Source organism: Capra hircus, chromosome 11 (assembly GCF_001704415.2).
Source record: "Capra hircus breed San Clemente chromosome 11, ASM170441v1, whole genome shotgun sequence".
Lineage (NCBI taxonomy): Eukaryota > Metazoa > Chordata > Mammalia > Artiodactyla > Bovidae > Capra > Capra hircus.
Window position 1 is genome coordinate 18,911,871 of NC_030818.1, and position 14,582 is coordinate 18,926,452.

The following is a 14,582-nucleotide window of genomic DNA, read 5'->3' on the forward strand; positions in this document are numbered from 1 at the left end:
CTGAGACACACGGACGCACAGGCAGCGCCAACTTAAGTAAGGCTCCTTACTCTCTTCATAACTGCTGGTGCTAGACCTCTTTAGAGTCTGAATTTCCTGGGAAAGCATCGAAAGCCGATCTGACTGGGTAGGCGTTTCATCGTCTTCTGGGTCTGGTGATTCCTGCATCATTTCTTCAATTTCTTCAATCACCTTCCAAAATATACAAACCACTGTTAGTCAAACACACAGAGGTAAAACGGTCCATCTGTAACACAACGCTCAACTGCAGCGACCAGAGTAGAAGTCCCCTAACTCTATATTAACCAGCAGTGTGCAGGAGTCGGCTGTCTGAATAATCGAAGGTTTACAAGAGTATACCAGGTTTATAAAAAAAAAAAAAAAAACTGCAATATACTAAACACAAAAGTAAACAGCACATGATTTAAGACACTCATCACATATCAGCTGGCCCTATGAGATCTTGTAATCTCTGAGTTGCTGCTAAAAATACATGCATAGGACTTCCCTGGTGGTTCTGTGGTTAAGAATCCACCTGCCAACGCAGGGGACATGTGTTCAATCCCTGGTCTGGGAAGATCCCACATGATGAGGGGCAACAAAGCCCATGTGCCACCACTACTGAGCCTGAACTCAAGTCTGATCCACAACAAGAGAAGTCAGCACAACGAGAAGCCCGAGCATCACAGCTCGAGAGTAACCCCCACTCACCACAGCTAGAGAAGGTCAGCACACAGCAACGAAGACCCAGAGCAGCCATGACTAAACAAGTATTACACACACACACACACACACACACACACACACACACACTATCTACTTGAGACATCCCAGAAGGGGATCACAGTTACAGTTAAAAGAAAGCAAGTGACAAGAGAATTTACCATATGCCACATCCAAGTACTCAATCTAAACCTATTTAATAAAATTGACATAAAATTTATAAAATACAACAGTGTAAAAACCTTTACACAGAAAGCAAGAAATTCTTGCTTTGGCAGGAAAGTTTTCCTTTATCAACAGAAAAAATTTTTCATATATTAATTCAAGGGAAGATAAAGGGATATTTAGGGACTTCTGTGATGGTCTAGTGGTTAGGACTCCATGCTTCCACTGCAAGGGGCAAGGGTTCGATCCCTGGTGGAGGAGCTAAGATCGTGCATGCCATGTGGCCAAAACAAAAGTTTGCCATTTAAAAGACAAACAAACAAACTTACGGTTACCAAGGGGAAGGGGAGGTAGGATAAATTAATAGTATGGAATTAACAGATCCACACTATCATATATATAAACAAGATAAAGATTCACCGTATAGCACAGGGAACTATATTCAATATATTATTATATATTATTATATATGCTATAATAGGCTATAACAAATCTAAACAATAAAGATATATACATACATTATATAAACAAATCACTTTGCTGTGTATCTGAAACTAGCACAATATTGTAAATCAACTAGACTTCAGTAAAAATAACTTCTAAAAAATAGACCTAAAAAAAAAAAAATAGACCTAAGAGTTTAAAAAAAAAAACTATTAGGGAAAAAATACAATATGAAGCAAGTTTAACCCTTTTAGCACCAAGGAAAAATAGAAGCAAACCTGAAGGAGTGGGGATTACACTAATTTAGTAAGAAGAGTTTCCAAAATAGGCATTTTTAAACACAAAAACAAGACACTGGAAGGGGCAAAGAATCTGTTTCTGTCAGTCAAAAGCAGGGACAGCTTGGTTTTCAGGCACAGAACCGAGAAGGCGACGAACACTCAGGGTCACACCTCTCCCCAGAGTATCAGGGTCTTCCTGCACTCGGTCATCTAACTTACTCTCCTGCTTTTTAAGCACTCTCTTCAAGCCTAGGATGATCCAACCACAAATATGATAGAGCTTCAAGATGACACATTTTTAACGTACCGCTCCCAATCTTGACATCATACATCTCTTTACTGACCTCATTTTTCCAACCTAAAAATACAGAACTCACAGTTTCAGTAGCTATGGAACATGATTTCAGGAAAAAGTTCGTGCACTACAGTTTGACCATACAGCAGAAGTGGGAAGAGTATTCAGAAAATGAGAAAGACGATTCAACAGGTTTTAAATGAATACAGGGTTGACATTATTAGAGGACTCCACAGGAATAATGCTCACTTCTTTCCTGGGTATACAATAAGGACTTCTAGTAAGTGCTAATGACTTCTCCATAGTTTTAGAGAAACTAGGTAATTTCTGCACAGATATAGTTTTTCCATGTCTGCTCAAATCTAAAGAAAGAGGAAAACTTATAGTATTTTTTCTGATTCCAGTGGAAGCAACAGCCTTCTTTTAAAGTAACCTGCTATACTGTTTTAACAATGCTTATCTTGGAAAACTACATATATTGAAAGATGTTCCCAACTAACATAATCCATCCGCTTCGGATTACACATTAAGAAACGGTTTTGCAGCCGAGGCTCCCTTTCCTTGATGGAGGGGACCCTCCTTTGTACCTGGTCTGCGGTGAAGAGCGGCTCGTCGTTGACGCAGGAGACAATGATTGAATGCATATCCAGCTGTTCTCTCAGCTCCTCATCATCTGAGGTATCAAAGAGCAAGCTGTCACTCATCTAAAGACAAAAACGAGCCACTGTCAAAGGCAGGGCCTTCTGATCACCACAAAGTCAAAGTGTCTGGGTCCAGAGGGCTGCCGAGGGAGCATCTGCTGAGAGGTTCAAAAGGCAGAGCTCGTTACAGTTACTCTGTACCAGGCAGTATGTGAGGCACGTTGCACAGCCACCTCGGACAGAAAGGAGAGGAACGCAGAATAAACATGAAGCTGCTAGGGGGCTGCACACATTCCCTTTCGCCCAAACGGACACATATTTCGCTGCTGATTTCATGGGGAACAGGGTCCAGGAAGTACTAAAATATCTGGTATTCTACAGCGATTTGTAGGGAATTACAGCAAACGGGGGTGGGGGGACAGACAGGGTTATCAGCAAATGTTATTTAATTAATGATCTAATAGGAAGATCGGTGTGTGTCACAATTCCACAGAAAACAAAGTGTGTTACTTGCAGACTAGCTTCTAATACAGTGAGAGAGAAGCAATCACAGTCTTGGCAGAAGGGAACTGTCTACAAGGGTTATACTTAGCCCTTCCAGTAGAACTCTCTCTTCTTCCAAAAAAGTTTCCAGCTTCCAAAAATATTTTTAACTCTAACTATCCTGGAGATTTTCCCTTTGCCTCACTACCCTTTTTCTCCCCACTCTATGCCCCAGGACACTGACCTTTATGGACTCCATCAAAGGATACCCTTGACTTTCGATTCCCTAGTGGCCTAACACACTAGCAGATACTAGCAGGAGCTGGAAGGTGGGGCAGGGGTCGGGGGAGAAGTCTGGGCATGTATTCTACTGTCTGTCCCCACCAGACTCCAAAGGCTGCAGCACCTGTCAAGCTGATCTCGCCTGCATGGCCACTCTCCACGGGTCCTGGTAGCTTGTTCCCCTCCTGACCTCTCTTCATGACTAAGGCTCATGCTCAAGGGCTGCTTGCTGTTGGTATCTCACCATGTCTAGCTCATACGGTGTCCTCTACCCTCCCACGCCAATATCAACAGTCCCTATAATAATGGCCTCGAGTTTACTAACTGTAAAGGCCAAACGTGGAAAACCCAGCAGCTTAAAATGGATAAGCAATCATCTATCTATCATGAATCCATCATGACATGACCATTCAGACGATGAATAAAACTGAAATTAGAACTCTATTTGTCAGAAGCAGTGGAAACTGAGTTCTCAGAGAACAGATGGGCAAGGAATGATGTGAGAAGCAACCGTGTATTTTTTATCTTGTTTATTTTTGCCTACCCTGGGACTTCATGGCTGCACACGGGCTTTCTCTAGCTGCAGCGAGCAGGGGCTCCTCTCTAGTTGTGGTGTGTGGGCTTCTCACCGCAGCGGCTTCTCCTTTTACAGAGCACAAGCTCTAGAGTGAGCGCTCCCATAGTTGTGGGGAATGGGCTCAGCGGGTCCACAGCATGTGGAACCTTCCCAGACCAGGGATCAAACCTGGGGCCACTGCACTGGCAGGCAGATTCTTAACCAGTGGACCACCAGGGAAGTCCACAGACACGTATTTCTAACAGACAGTATATAATTTTAAAAGACAGTATTTTACTTGGGAAAATTATTTATATACATATATATATATATATACACACACACACACGTATATATATGCATATATATAATTGTATATATGTGTATATATATTAAAAGTATTATATATATAAAATTGAAGACACAATTGGATGGATGTAGGTCTCTACTACCTTGGTCGTTTCTCACAGGTCTCACATTTAATGGTATACACACACCACAGAGTGAAAAAAATCTGCAGGTGAGAAATACAAGGAATGGAAACACCAGTGTGCTGCCTCACATCCCATTAGGCTGGGAGAGGAGCCACAGCAGCCCTCCCGCGCTGTCTGCCACCACATACAGCAAGGCCACGCTGCCCTGCAGTGATGACCTCCTCGTTGGCTTTCTCACTGAACCATCAGGCTGGGAAGTTCTCAGAGAATTTACCTCTCAGGTTACCTTTCTCAGAAAGCTACTCCAGAACGTGCTCCATTAAACCCAGGAGAAAAACCAAAAAGGAAGCAGACACTGGCTCTAACCCAAGAGAGAGGTGAAGGGGATTCTTGTAATGACAGTGAAGTAAAGATCCCAGGATGATGGCTATAGAGCTAATCTAGACAGTAACCGGTTCAGATTAGAACTGTTACTGCAGAAGGAATCGAGAAAAACACAGGAGAAAGCAAAGAAAGACTGACAGGTTGCCCAGTGTGTTTCATTTACTAAAGTGAGCTTTATGGCTCTACTGAGGATGAATTAGTGAGCTAATGATAACCTAAATTAACCACAAAAAGGCAATTATTATGACCTGAAGGAAAAAGATTACATGAGGAAACGCCATCATAAAATGTACTTAAATGTGAACATTTAAATAGTCAATACAAATGAAGACGCAACGAGATATTCTGACATAATTATACTGGGAAGATGAGGGAAAACCAAAGTTTTTGTGAGGGTTATGGGTGGAGGGAGGGACAACTCTGAGACTGCTAAACCCTCATCCTCTGGGTTCAAGGTCAATGGATAAAGTCTAAAGTTGAAGAATAAAATTAAGTAAAATGACAGGAGAATGCTATCTGCTACAAGAAACAGTTGAAGTAGCTGAAAGTGGCTGCTACCGGTAAGTGGAAATCAAGGATGATAAGGTAAGTAGGGGAGAGACTGCTTTTTCATGTTAAGTTCTATAGCTTTAGTTTACTTTTTCAAACTAAGTTATCCTGTTAATAAGAAAGGATAAAGGTCAAGAGATCTGGCTCTTGATGAGAGAGGATGTTTAATTTCAAGATTGTAGAAGGAGAGATGAAATGGGCCACGTAAGGATGTACGATGATGTAGAGTAAACCTCAGAATTTCATTCACTGATCCTAAAATTTCAACACTCTCCTCCCCTCAAATCACGGTTCTATGCTGTAACTTGAGGACCATAATTCTGTCTTATTTTTTCCCCTTAATAGACAATAGAAAGTTTGTAAATTAGTCCTAAAGATCACATTATTATCTATTTCTACTCTTGAATATACAAAGATGCATTCAACAGGGTCGCTGCTTCTAAAGAAACACACATGGTAGGAGAAGAATATGGCTCAGGAGATATTCCTAAGGCAAAACAATTTAGAAGCATTCTATCACATAAGCAGGATCAAGAATGGCACTGGATTTAGAACAGGTTTGCAGCTACTGCCAAAACACATGAGTGATACCAATAAGCCATTAGAATAAATTTCCATGACAACAGAACTAATAATCCCAGACCATCTTTCCAGAGAGGGAGCCAAGCCCATTCCCCACAGAGATGGCATATGCTGAGGGCTGGAATCCCTTCCAGGCTTTGAAAACTAACCTTGGCTGTCATGGGTCTCATTCTTCACGCTCCCGTTAGGCATCAGTGTGCCTTCTCTCTGCCAAGCATTCCCATCACTCCTGTCTGTGCCACGTTTAGATACAGGGCCGTGGTTCTGTTTCCCTGTACGAAACAGAAGCTGCCTCAAGTGGAAAAAATGTGCCCCTGTAAGAATTTGGAACATACCAGTTGCCTTCCTCTAGAAAAGACCTATCACATTTAGAAGTGTCCCGTCTTGAACATCAATTTAAAAAAAAAAAATTAAAAACTGAAATCTAGAGAGCTGTAGTTTCCTGTTTATCTCATCCTGATGCAAAAGAAATCTCTTTCCCCTTTGTCAAAAAAAAGTTCATACAGACTCTGTTTTACAGTTGAAATAATCTAAAGAATGGTTTCAAAAGATAAATTTTGCATAACTCAGTTATGGAAATAATAGAGCACACAGTTGGCAACTTCCCAGGTTAAAGAAATTAATTATATGCTACCTAATAGAATAACACGGTTGCTTCCTACAGAGTTCCTTGCTGTGCATTTGTTCTTCAGGAAATTAATATGTGCTACTCATTCCCAAGAACTAGACTTCTCATCTTAGTTGTATTCAGCACCTGCGAATCATGTGAAGACAGACAGATGTTAAGACTTCCCTGGTGGTACAATGGTTAAGAATCCAACTGCCAATGCAGAAGACACAGGTTCAATCCTTGGTCCGGGAAGATCCGACATGCCATGGGGAACTAAGCCCAAGCACCCTCGGGCCTGTGCTCCACAATAAGAAAAGCCACCACAACAAGAAGTCCTCGAGCTGCAACTAGAGAACAGTCCCCACTTGCCGCAAATAGAGAAAGCCCGCTGTCAGCAACAAAGACCCAGTGCAGACAAAAATTAATAAAATTAATTTTTTAAAAAGATACTCAGATATGAGATGATCATTTGTCCATTTTAACCTGCTGAGTTCTCCAGGTGAGCTTTTACAATGAGCATGAGTACTGAACTCCAGGTCACTACTAATCACTATCTTTGCTTATGCCATTGCTCTGGTATTGAAAACAGTCAAAAGGCAGATAAAGCAAGTGACATCCCAAGAGGTAACCAAAGAACAATATTCAGTAAAACTGGATTAGTGTCCTGCTCATGTGACTAAAGTGCTTCACTTTGAAACTATGAAAAGATCTCCTCTACCATTTTTTATTATGTCAAACAAAGTACTCATTGCCTGGCTATTGTGGATGCAGCACTATGTTAAGTAACATAGAAAACAGTTTTAAAAACTTTCCACCATGGTCTCTGACCCTATAGTATTACTGATGAGATTATTCATTTGTTCACTAAACAAACACTTGTCTTAGTTCTCACTATGTGCCAGGCACTGTAATAGCTACTCAGAAGACACATATGAAGATATCTACCAGGAAGTTACAATCTAAAGACAGATCCACAAACATAATTAAGAAACACCAATGATGATTTAAGACACAGATCAAGTGCCATGAGGACCAGCACCCAAGAGACTTGGGGGCCAAACTCTGTGGGACATGTAAGTCCTTTACGATTTTCACACCCTGACAAGTGTGACCGATTCCCACAGAGAGGAGTGCATTTTCCTTCCTTGCTGGGATTTAGTCTGTGGCTGAATGACCATCTGTCAGAGACGCTGTAAACAGGGATTCCCCCCAAGTGAGAGGTTGGATTAAGTGTCCTTTAAAGTCCCTTCCAACTCTAAAATTATATAATTCCATGAGATCAGCAAAGGCTAAAACAGTAATAGGGAGCTTCAGAGAGGAAGGGAAACTTGAACTAAGACCAGAATGATAGCTAAGATCCAAATAAAAAGAAGACAGAGGATAAGATATATTGCTTTATTCCTGCCCCTAAATGTATGTCAGGTCAGCCTGCAAAACAGCTTAAGGAGATTAATAACTGGAACAAATAAATCCTGTATGTACTAGAATACAAAGAAATATAGTCAGAATCCTATAATTTACTAGAAATATAGGATTTCTAGGCGGCAAGCTTTTCTGAATCACACTTTTAAGAAAATAGTTTCAGAAAACATTAATAGCACTATTTAAAATACAATCCTACTGCATTATACTCTCAGAAATTACAAAAATACACTTAATGAAATATAGAGCATGCCAAAAGAGCTGGCATGAGTTAACACTGCTATTTGATGAAGAATTTAAATAGTCCGGCCCTGAAACTTCCATTTGGCCTCCTTTCTCGTCAGCGTTAAACCACACTGTGATTTTCCACTTAAAGCAATTCCCTTCCCTTTTCTGTCCCCTTTGCTATCCTTCCACCTGTGCTCACACTCCTTACCCAAGGTGTCTTCACTTTACAATTCCAAGACATACATGCTGCTGCTGCTGCTAAGCCACTTCAGTCGTGTCCAACTCTGTGTGACCCCATAGAGGGCACCCCGCCAGGCTCCCCCATCCCTGGAATTCTCCAGGCAAGAACACTGGAGTGGGTTGCCATTTCCTTCTCCAATGAGTGAAAGTAAAAAGTGAAAGTGAAGTCGCTCAGTCATGTCTGACTCTTCGCGACCCCGTGGACTGCAGCCCACCAGGCTCCTCCATCCATGGGATTTTCCAGGCAAGAGTACTGGAGTGGGGTGCCATCACCTTCTCAAGACATACATAAAAGCCTCCAATGGTTAGCCAAGAACACATCAAAAAGCCAAGACTTGAAATGTCTTTTAAAGGTTCTCCAATATTCAAACATGTTACATCCAGCATTAAATTCATCAGAAAGTTAAGTCTCTGTAGACACTCCAGAATCCTCCATATATTAAATCAAAGCCTAAGATTCTTACCGAGTATTGTCAATGTATCAAAGTTATGTTATTTAAGCTAGAAAAAACATGCTGATCACTGCTGTTCATACACAGGTGATGAAAATTTACCTAAACATAAAAAAGGTGAGTGTGTGCTAGGGAAGAACTGGAGGGAAATGTTAGCAAGTGGACAGTAGCAAAAACCAAGATGGCAAAAGAAGACCTCTCCACTTGCCATAAGCTTGGAAATAAGAAGCAACTCAATGAATTGTGGTTAGAGAGAAATGCTACTTTTTAGTTCCATTATCAGAATCAGTTATTCAGAAACTATTGGTGCAAATCCTAACTTACCCCTTTTTCTGAGAGATTCAGAGTAAGCAAATGCAAGGTCCTAGTATGGGATGACTTCCAGTCTACAGGCATTACATTTCCGTAATTATCTGTCAGGGCATTCCAAATCCTTAAAAAAATAAAAAAAAAAAAACTACAATCAATGAAAGTTAACATTCTGTCTATCATTATTAAACAGATATCTAGTACTACAGTGAAAGAGAGAACAAAAAATATCACAGCAAAAAAAAAAAAAATAGAAGGCCTACTGTTTCTCAGAAAAGCATCAACAAACCAGAGCCTCCTGAATAAGATTAAAGGAAAACGCAACCACTGGGCTGACAAGTCCTGAGGGAAGAAGACATGGAACAGAAAGCTCACCAAGTCAACAGCTAACATTTCCACTGTCTTGTGTGCCAGGTATTACCTAAACTGTTTACATACATTCTAAGCAATTTACTTACATTGGCTCACTCAATCCTCAAAAAGAATACCATGAAGAACCATTATCATCCCCATTTTACAGATTAGGAAACTAAAGCACAGGAAAGTTATGTCGTGTTTCCCAAGCCAAAACAGGTAGTAAATACACTGTGCTTTATAATTATTTTTCTTTTGTAACTTCCAAACATATAGACTATTCCACAGAGTGAATAATCTCTCTTTAACCAATGAGAAAGAATTTCCAGGAGAAGGAATTCAGCCTCAATATGAGAGGCTGAATATCTAATTTATAGTGTAAGGCTAAGATAAGATGAAAAGGGAAAGAAAGGCAGTTCACAATAAAACACACAGATTATACCCAATGCAATTACTCTTCCTTATTAACAAACAGAATTTTGAGGAGGCAACAGAGTAAAATGAAAAGAGCACCTGACTAAATTCAGAAAACAGACTCTCATCTCCATTCATCCTCAGCCTCTGATCATGCACTGTAACATCTGCAGGCATTAGCTGCTCTTTCTAAAACAAGAAGCTTGGATAAGGATGGCTGACGTTTCTTCCAGCTCTAACTCGAAGCGTTCATTCAAATTAGTTATATTGATGAAAGTTCCAAACCATACCAAAATAAGGACTGAAAACCAATTTCATGACCAAAATTCAGTTTCAATCCCAAAGTAATAACCAGCGTTTTTTTTAAAGGCATTATATGAAAAAAAGAGTTCAGAAATATAAATTAAATTTAATTTAATTAGTCTAAGTAAAGTTAAACACTACACAAATAAGCTATTTAATGGTCAGAGATATACACATACAATTAATTTAAAAAAGCTAACATTTTTAACAAGTATCTAATCGTGAATGAGCCACTAAAAAATTGGGTGGGTTTTTTCCTAAGTGTGTAAGATACTAGGATACAAAAATAAGACCAGTGGGATTATAAAAATAAGAATGCAAGCTTCAAAACAGAGAAACAACACACTGATTTAATGAACTGGAATTTGGTTAAAAGAGAAGCAATGGGACCACAACTGCCAAAAACAGACAATCCCCAAATGACACTTGGCTGTTGAATGCATATTAGCCTCCATGAACATGTGAACACAAAAAGCTCGAGAAAACTGGCTCATTTTCCCAGCAAATCTCTCATATGCATGGTTCATTCCTATCCTCCTCTCTGCTGGAATCCTCATTTCCTCTAATGCCAATATGCTCAAGTTGGAAACACTGTGGGTTGCTAAACTTGCTGGCCCACCTCTTCCTGGGTAGAAGATCTTCCAATACTAAATGACTGACCATACACCTAACCCTGGTCAGGAACCACTAGGATATTCTAGTAGGTGAAGACAGTCCAAAGATTTTGAGGTTCGTTTTGTCTGCTGTTTGTTCCTTCTTAAATTGAGGCCGTAATAACAGGACAAGTGGAGCGGAAGATTTTATGTAGAATAATTGACTGTGGGTGAATTTGATCTCCCAAGAAAATGAAGGACAAGTCACGGTCCTCCATCTTCACCAAGGCCAGAACATTTGTGGCTGAAAGGACACAAGGCCGGATTAACTGAAAGATTTCTAGAATACTCCAATCAAGACAAGAACTGCCTTCATCCGATCATAAAGCATTACGGCCAATCATAAACAACTAGCAGGGCGGCTCTTTTCCAAAGGAGGTCAAAGTCTCACTGACATTCAATCCCTCACTAGACCCTTCTAAAGTATTGGCTTATTTAGCCGATAAGCACAATCTGTATGTAACCAAAACTAAAACTGGGACTCAGAAAAGAATAAGTGAAAGTGAAGTTGCTCAGTCGTGTCTGACTCTTTGCGACCCCATGGACTGTAGCCTACCAGGCTCCTCTGTCCATGGGATTTTCCAGGCAATAGTACTGGAGTGGATTGCCATTTCCTTCTCCAGGGGATCTTCCCAACCCAGGGATCGAACCCAGGTCTCCCACATTGTAGACAGACGCTTTACCATCTGAGCCACAGGGGAAGTCCTTGTCTAAGTGAAAGAATTCTCAGCTCTCTCTAGTGAAAGGAACAGGAATGAACTCTATCAAGCAATGGAGAGCATGTTTACGCAACAGAACAGGGACCACGAGGGTGGTAGGCAACTCCTGCTTAGAAAAGATTGACTTCTTATGCATTCCCAAATCAAGCAACATGCAGTACCACCAATGTAATATCTACGAAAAATCATTATCAAGAGTAACGAAAGTTCTGTATCAACCTAAGATGTAAGCAAAAAATACACTCCTTTTCAGACAGTACAGGTGAATGAAAAATAGGGAATCTTATCTGTGTACAAGCCACTAATTCATTTTGATAAGTTACTCTTGATAAACCCAAATATATAATAAATATGATTTTAAAATCCAGAGTACGTCCTGAGTCTACTAATTCCGAGTATATAAATCTATGCATAACACTATCTTCTCTTTGGGAATAGACTGTTTAAAATGTCTTTTGCCACTGACTGCAGGCTCAGTCGTGTCCAACCCTTTGTGATCCTATGGATAGTAGTCCACCAGGCTCCTTTGTCCATGGGATCCTTCAGGCAAGAATACTGGAATGGATTGCCATTTCCTATTCCAGGGGATCTTCCCAACACAGGGATCAAACCTGTGTCTCTTGCACTGGCAGGGGATTCTTCACCACTGTGAGGCACCTGGGAAGCTTGCATATCTGTGTGCATAATATCCAATCATAAACTCCTCCTTCTATGCCGGGCCAGAACACTGTACAGAGGTCCCAATGAAAAGACATACTCTCTAAACAGAACTGGCCCTGAACCACTGCTAGCTAAGCCACTGGCCTCCATTCCCAACTCTCTCTTCCTGATAAATCTTCTGATTCATAGAGGAAAGAAAACCATCAAATGACAAGCCCTCCCTTTGCCCATGGAGCCTTCTCTCAAGCATTCTTTGTTGCTCAGTAGCTCAGTCCAACTCTTTGTGACCCCATGGTCTGCAGCACACCAGGCTTCCCTGTCCTTCACCATCTCCCGGAGTTTCCTCAAACTCGTGTCCATTGAATCTGTGATGCCATCCAACCATCTCATCTCTTTTCCTCCTGCCTTCAATCTTTTCTGGCATCAGGGTCTTTTCCAGTGAGTAGGCTCTTTGCATCAGGTGGCCAAAATATTGGAGCTTCAGCTGAAGCATTCTTCCCTAACCTCTAATCTCTCCATCCCATCAATGCTCTGAAAATCCATCCCTACCCATAACCTCAGTTTTTACTCTGTAATTTTACCCTCAGGCTCTCCAGAGCTCCTCTCCCCCTACATTACAATACTGTCAAATCCCTCACTCTCATTCCTTTCAGTCTCTTTTGGAGGAAAACTATGGTGCGTAACAACCCTCATTTAACTAAATTATAACTGGGGTTCTAGGAGGTTAAATAACCTCTGTCCCTCCATTCTCCTAGCTCTCATAAATCCCGGTGAATTTCTGACCATTGCCCTGTAATAATTACCTGTTTATGCACCGATCTCCCTATCAGACTTGGTGATCCTTCCTATTAATAACCAGATCTTTTCCTTTTTGCCTCTGTGGGGACTCGCACTCAACCTGAGCTCTCAGATGAAGCCAACAATCTCCTGGGGCATAAAGGCTGCTTCCGCATCAGTACCTTTGCATGCTCTGTGTCCCTGAGCTAGAATACTAGTAACATTTCTTCACCTGCCAGGCAAATTCCCACTCATCCATCAGGATCCAGTTTTCTCTCTGAAGTCTTTCTTCACACACACATAAACAAAATCCCCTGTATTCTGCGCATGTATCAGAGCGTTTGTAACATTCACAAAATGCTTGTTTACAAATCTAGCTTCCACCCTGGGTTGCGCTCTGCTTGACAGCGGTAATGTCCAGTCACCCTGCTATTCCCAGTGCGAAGCAGCACATAGCAGGCGCTTAATAAAGTCTAGTTAAGCGAATGAATGGCTACACATGTGCCCGAGGAAGTACTATCTGCAACTATGAGGCTCAGTACAAGACTCCTCTCAAAACCAAACAGAGGCTGGTTTCCAGAAAGCAGAAGGAGGCTTAAGGGCTCACAGAGGGGCAGGAAAACACGAGATTTAAATTCCCAGGAGCGCAGAGGCCGAAAGCCTCAAGGAAGGAGGTGGGAGAACAGAGAGGGGCGGGACTCCAGAGTTGGAGGCGGAAGGAGAGAGTGGGGAGGAGCCTGCGGTCGGAGTCCCGCCGAGGCTGCTGACCCCGGGCCAGTGGGCCGGGAGAGAGGGGCTGGACGAGGGGCAGGGGAGGTTCCCGCCCGCTCCCCGCCTGGGCCCGCACTCACTCGTCACCCTGCAGGAGGCTGCACTCGGTGATGGGCCGCACAGCCGCCCTCGGGGGCTCGGCACCCGGACCCGAGGGGCGGAAACACAGACTCAGCTTCTCCTCCAAGTGGCAGGCCAGCGCTGGGAAGCCGTCGCCACCCCCGCCTGGCCCTGCTCCGGCCTCGGGGCTCGCGTTACAGTTCTCTTGGTCCTGGAGGCTCCGGGCCGGCTCCTGGAACTCATAGAAATCCTGCCAGTCCCCGTCCGCCGCCATCTCCGCCCGGTGCTGTCTCGCGCCCCGCCCCGGCCCAGGCCCCGCCCCGCCGTCGGGCCCGGCCCCCGGAGCACCGCCCCGCCCGAGGCCCCGCCCCTGCCCGCTCTTGGCACCTCGGACCTGGCCTGTTGCCTTCTAGCCCCGAGGTCTTCCCTTTTCCCCAGTCTTAGATTCTGAGTTGAGCGCGGGTCCCGGCAGAAAGGAAAACCTTAACTGCTTTGAATCACTTCTTATAGCCTTTGCAATCCCATGGACAGCAGTATGCCAGGCTTCCCTGTCCCTCACTAACTCCCAGAACTTACTCAAACTCCTCTCCATCCAGTCAGTGATGCCATCCAACCATCTCATCCTCTGTCGTCCCCTTCTCCTCCCGCCTTCAATCTTTCCCAGCATCAAGGTCTTTTCCAATGAGTCGGTTCTTCGCATCAGGTGGCCAAAGTATTGCTGCTTCAGCTTCAGTAGTAGTCCTTCCAGTGAATATTCAAAACTGATTTCCTTTAGGATGGACTGGTTGGAT

At 42.6% G+C, this 14,582-nt stretch overlaps 1 protein-coding gene across 3 annotated transcripts in view; it reads right to left on the reverse strand.

Annotated features, from left to right (window-relative positions):
* FEZ2 (fasciculation and elongation protein zeta 2) overlaps positions 1-14,107 on the reverse strand; it is a 43,506-nt gene extending 29,399 nt beyond the window's left edge. For 2 of the 3 annotated variants that reach the window (XM_018055115.1, XM_018055114.1), the window contains exons 1-4: positions 13,812-14,107; positions 9,096-9,204; positions 2,496-2,612; positions 51-192 (exon numbers count right to left, since the gene is read on the reverse strand). In XM_018055115.1, coding sequence (XP_017910604.1) covers positions 51-192; positions 2,496-2,612; positions 9,096-9,204; positions 13,812-14,065 — 622 coding nt within the window. In that variant the 5' untranslated portion in view covers positions 14,066-14,107. The remainder of the gene's footprint in view (positions 1-50; positions 193-2,495; positions 2,613-9,095; positions 9,205-13,811) is intronic. The other variant, XM_018055117.1, reaches the window with a different exon arrangement.